Source organism: Scyliorhinus canicula, chromosome 6 (assembly GCF_902713615.1).
Source record: "Scyliorhinus canicula chromosome 6, sScyCan1.1, whole genome shotgun sequence".
In the NCBI taxonomy this organism is placed as follows: Eukaryota; Metazoa; Chordata; class Chondrichthyes; order Carcharhiniformes; family Scyliorhinidae; genus Scyliorhinus; species Scyliorhinus canicula.
In genome coordinates, this window is record NC_052151.1 from 111,995,726 (window position 1) to 112,001,725 (window position 6,000).

The 6,000-nt window shown below is 42.9% G+C and overlaps 1 protein-coding gene across 1 annotated transcript in view; it reads right to left on the minus strand.

Moving 5' to 3' along the window:
* The window catches only part of LOC119967393 (protein eva-1 homolog A-like), a 436,489-nt gene extending 432,677 nt beyond the window's left edge, over positions 1–3,812 (minus strand). The window contains exon 1 of the mRNA XM_038799894.1: positions 3,562–3,812. Coding sequence (XP_038655822.1) covers positions 3,562–3,667 — 106 coding nt within the window. The 5' untranslated portion in view covers positions 3,668–3,812. The remainder of the gene's footprint in view (positions 1–3,561) is intronic.
* Between the last annotated feature and the right edge of the window lie 2,188 nt (positions 3,813–6,000).

Genomic DNA, 6,000 nt, shown 5'->3' on the forward strand with positions numbered 1-6,000 from the left:
AATTGATTTTAAAAATCTGCACACTACTGAAGTCAAACAGATTCGCTCCCTTTTTTAAATAAAGATACTATTTTTACAGATCTCCAATCCTGCATCTAGTAAGGATTGGAAAATGATGGTCAGATCTTCTGTTAAATTTACCTCTGCCTTCTTTTAACAGCTTTGGATGCGATTTATTTCATCTGACCATGGTGACTTATCCATTTTCAAGGCTGCTAATCCCCTTAATACTCACTCTCTCCCTATGTTTATCGTATCCAATGATTCACACGCCTGCTCCTGAACTACAACTTCTGCATTGTCCTCTTCTTCTATGAAAATAGATGTGAAGTATTCATTAAGAACCATACCCACATCTTCTACCTCCATGCATAGGTTACCTTTTTGTTTTTTTATGGGTCCTACACTTACCGGAGTCATCCTCTTACTCTGACTGTTTTGATAAAACATCTTTGGGCTCACCTTCATTTTGCTGGTCAATATTTTTGAATGCCCTCTATTTGCTTTCCTAATTTCCTTCATGATTTCAACCCCCCCCCCCCCCTCCCCTTTCTATATTGCTCTTGGCTTTCTGTAATATTGAGTTCTCTGTGTCTGACATAAGCTTTCCTTTTCCACCTTTGCCTGTAAGCACCGTGACATCGAGGGAGCACTTTATCTAAATGTCCCACCCTCTTTCTTTGTGACATATTTACTCTGAACCCCTTTAATCTGCACTTTGAAATTGTCCCATTATTCTGCCACTGATTTACCTTCAAGTTGTTTCCAATCCATTTTTACAAAATCACTCCTCAATTTCATAAAATTGGCCTTGTCCCAGTTTAGAACTTGAGCTCTTGTTTTATGCCCTTTTCCATAATTACGTCAAAAATGAACGGAATTATGACCACTACCACCAAAATACTCTCCCGCTGCTATGCCTTATACCTCCCTCGCTAAAACCAAGTCCAAACCCACGCCCTCTCTTGCTGGACTTGCTACAGACCAGCCAAGTGAGTTCTCCTGAATGCCCCTTAAGAATTATGTCCCCTCCATTCATTTTACACAAATACTATCCTAGTTAATATTTGTCCTGCTTTATGTGGACAAAACATTTTCTCCTTTGTCAGATGGATGCAGCATTGTAGTAGTACTGGAAGAACTTTGCTCGGGGCATAACAAATTCTTGAGCACAAGTCTTCAGCACTACAGCCCATAGCTATTGCTGTACACTCCACCATTTCTTGATGGCATGCAGGAAATCAAATTGGCTTGGACACTCATTGGCCCACAGAGGGCACCCCAGCAGCAATGGCCACTGCTGTGGTATTAGCACTACGTACTCTCAGTGAAACCTCTCCCCTCATCAGGGCCCGCCTGATTGGCACTGGCATCCCAGATGGCGTTGAGGGTGTACAGCCATTGGATGTGTCCTCGTCCTGTAGTTGCAACCCCTGGTGGTGATCACTGCTCCTGGTGACATTACTCAGCTGTTAGTCCTCTGAGTAGGCTGGCTGCTCTCAAGGGCTGTCCCACAAACCTTAATAAAATGGCAGCCAGTACAATGTGTCCCTGGGTCCCATTGCACGCCATGGCAGACCTCTTCCCCTGCTTTCATTCCTGGCAGCAGGACCCCTGCCATTTCCAAGGGGGGGGGGGGGGAATCAGCCATTGTCTTTGAAATTCTTCCAACCACTTATTATCCATAACACACATCAGGTTATTCATTTCCCTGTAGCTCATTGGTATGTAATCTGTTAAATATACCTTCCAGTCCTGTGGCATATTATAATTGCCTTATTCCCTCTATTTCAAGTTTAATTGACATTTGCAAACTTCCATGTCAAAACATCCTCAGCATTCGGTGGCAAAGTCCAAAATCCTAAATTCATCCATTCGAAGATTGTATAATTGTTTTAATGATTTTGCCTCTTCGAGCTGAAGGATTCGGTGATAGGAAAGAGTACTTTGTGCATCCTGTTAACATTTGGCATTCCCGGGTCAGGAACGAGACAAGCTACATGTGGAGTTAAACTCGCCATGCCCTGCCTAAACAATACACCCAAACCTTCAATCTTAGAACAGTATCACCCCCTGCTGCACCGCGGAGTTTTCCTACTTTCTACTATAAACATCCCAGTGCCCGATTCACATGAATTCTGATGGTCAGCAGAAGCAGCAGGATTTTCATTTCACTATTTTGGACAGGATGAAAAGTGAAGTGGTGAAACAGCACTTTCTACTCAGTACCTTGCAATTTCTTTTAAGCAAATATTATCCTGGCTTAACACTAACACTTCCAGCCTATCGCTCGCCCCTCGCCCCCGCCCCATGTTAGATCTATCCACCAAGAAGACGAGTTCACAACTCATCTTTCCCAAGCCTGATACCAGATCCCCTCGATAATCATCTGAAAAGAGCTGGTCAAACAAATCGTTTTTTTATTATGGTCTGATTAAAGGCAGACTCGCGCACAACTAAAGTGGTCAGTTCGAATACACATACATTGCCAATTAGCAGATAGGTGACAATGGATGGTTTACATTTTAAACGACTCATTATTAAACAAATGCACCTTCACTCTCTCTGCAAAACATCCCGGGAGACCCACAAAGGCATGAAAGGGAACTCCTAGCAAATCTACCCAACATCTTGCTGCAGTTTGCGTTTTGCCGCGGTTCTGAACGCCGGCGTGTCATTTCATCATTAACATGCTGATATGGGACAGAAAGTGGAGCGGGTTTCGTCGCATCCGCCGGTTACTGAACTTAATACTGTATGTCCTTGATTGAAAATGTGAAACACTGTGAAGAATCTATGGTGCCGATATGATATCCGAATGAGAGAATCGCCCGAGAGCTTTCTGCAGAGATCGGCTAAGGCAAAGTCATTCAAAACTGAATGGAAAGTATCAAACCTGGAATATGCAAATATGAGTATTTAAATTGTCTTCCAAACAAGCTTTGCCAACTCATTCTTTAAAAACACATTTTGTAGCTGCATTGACAAGTACTTTGGCGTCATGGGGGGGGGGGGGGGGGGGGCTGGAATTCAGGGCAGTTTTACAGCGATCACAGAAACCAAAATTGGTGTGGCTGGTGCCTTTCACAGTCTCAGGAAGATTGGTAGAAAACTGAATTTAAGACAGTTTCGAGTCTCACAGAATCTTACATGAAATGTGAATTATTGTTTACTCCAAGAGAGATGCATTTTAAACCCCATTGGAAAAAAAAACCCTTACATATGATTTTCAAACATTCCCAAAGTGCATCAATTTGAAGGAATACGTACGGAATAAATCACCCCCTTGTCCAGTTTCCCAAAGCTAGGTTAATTGTCAGCTAGAACGTGTCCACTAAAACAACCTCACTCTTATTTGATGTTCACTTTGCAATGTTTCCAACTTTCTAAGCTTCGGTAAACCATCTGCTCAGGAAACAATATCAAACGAGAAGACTTTGCTCGAATGGGACCTCCCTTCCTGCCAAATCCTTTAAGGATTTGATGGTTAAAACTCAAATGGATCGTCTCTCTGCTCCTCCCCCACCGGCGCCCGTGTGCTCTCGGCTGCTCATCACCTACCGGAGAAGTCCGAAGAAGTTTCCGCAAAGCTGCCCAGCCAAACCAGACCCATCACTCTCAGCAAGATCGCATCCAAACGTGAGCAACGCGCATCTGGGCGCAACATCCTTGAATCAAACCGTGCGATTTGTTTTCCACACTATCCCTTGGTCAGTTATTCATTCGGGCAGGTCATGTTTCCAAGCTGGTGTTTCACTGCTGCCAGCTGATCCCATTGCTGGAACACAGAGCGGCGCTGGCTGCTGGTGAGAGTAACGAGCGAGCAGCGCAGCTCAGTGACTGAGGGTGAAGCTGACAGGCTCCTTCCCACCTGAGGAAGCAGCTTCCCCACAGGTCCTAACGCCCCTCCCTCCCACACCTTTCCAGGGCAAGCCACGAAATCACTTTCTGCATTCATTTTCCACCTTCGCCCATGCCCATGTGCATTTTAACAATAATAACTAATGTCACAAATGGGCTTACATTAACACTGCAATGAAGTTACTGTGAAATTCCCCAGATGCCACATTCCGGCTCCTGTTCGGGTACACGGAGGGAGAATTCAGAATGTCCAATTCACCTAACAAGCATGTCTTTTGGGACTTGTGGGAGGAAACCAGAGCACCTGGCGGAAATCCAAACACACACGGGAGAGCGTGCAGACTCCACACAGATAGTGACCCAAGCCGGGAATCGAACCTGGGACGCTGGCGCTGTGAAGCAGCAGTGCTAACCACTGTGCTACCGTGTCGCCATCCTTCCAGTTGTTCTCTCATTCGAGGCCACGACATTTATTTCAACAACACATAATTCAAGCTACATGGACTTGAACAGTCATTTTCAGTGCTGATGGAATCATTTTAAGGAAAGTCTCCATGTGATGTTATCTCCCTAAAATAGCGTTTCTTATTGATAGCCCTTGCTGCTAGATGATGCATTTCTAATTGCTTGTTTTAAGGTCACTGATTCACAGCAGTACATCACATTATTTAAATAATACTGCCAGTGAGTTTTGTTATGGGCCAGGGTTTAGAGAACCCCAAAGTGTATCATGGAGTTGCCCTGTCCCACAACCTTTGATAGATTGTGGTATGGGGAGCACATGGCTCACTCTACAGGTGGTACAGCAGAAATGGAAAGTATTTTAAAAGTAAAACAATGTTTATTCTATGAACTCAAGTTAACCTTTTTAAAACATACAGTGAACATCTTAGCAACCATTAATTCAAATACAACCCCCAAAGACCACAACACTAAGTAATCCTTACGTCCATACTACTTAAAAACAAAATCTTTAACAAAAGCACATCAGGTTAAAGTCACGACTGAAAACATTTATAATTCTGAATTCACCAAATGATCAAGAGATAGTCTTTTCGTGGCAGAGAGATCAACAGTGCTCCTGCTCTGTCTGGCCTCAGCTCCAACACTGAAAACGAAACTAAAACACACCCTGCAGTAAACAGCCTAAAATGAAAGTAAAAAGCTGACAGACAGCCCAACTCCACCCATACTCTGACATCACTGCAGTAGTATGAGCAGCCAAACATTTCTTAAATTTAGATTTCTTAAAATCTGACATTCTCATGACACCTCCCCCTCCCCAAGAAAAAAAATTATACCATCAACTTCAAGATGGTTTTATTTTTCACCTTTTCACTATCCTTTAAGAAATGCACACAGTAAATATACTTTTCATTTCAAAAAACAACACACGCAAACAGATATAATAATATAGTCCATTTATTTTCTTCTTCCTCCAACTGAACTCCTTCTCGATTGACAGTCTCTTTGAACAAGAATGTCTCTGCATGATCCGTCCATGTCTCTATGCCTCGGCATGTCTCTTTAAAGTCAGATACTGTAGTTCAATCTGATCACAGAGTCCGTTGTAATTCTCCATCACATGAGCATTGGGTATCACAGCTTTCAGGCAGTCAAATACCTGTTGAAACTCCCCTGTCCATTGAAATTTTCAACGTTTCTTCAGCAAGTCCATCAGTGGAGCAATCACGCAACAAAACCTTTGCATAAATGTTCGATCAAATCCATTCATGCCAAGAAATCGCATTATTTCCCTTCGTCTTGAGGGTATTGGAATCTCCTCAATAACTGTTGGTTTCAAATCCCGTGTGACCATTCGACCCTGTCCGATTGTATGGCCAAGGAAAGTGACTTGGGCTTTTCCAAATTCACTTTTGGCTAGGTATATCACTAAACCAGCCTCCTGAAGTCGATCAAATTAGATTAGATATTTTATTTTATTTTAAATGTTCTTTCCATGTCTGGCTGAAAATTACCAGATCGTTGATGTATACCGCACAATTGGGTAATCCTGAAAAAACTTTGTTAGTTAACCATTGAAATGTGGCTGGGCATTTTTCATGCCAAATGGCATAACTTTGAATTGTATATACCATCTGGAGTCACAAAAGCTGAAATCTCCTTCGCCCTTTCGGA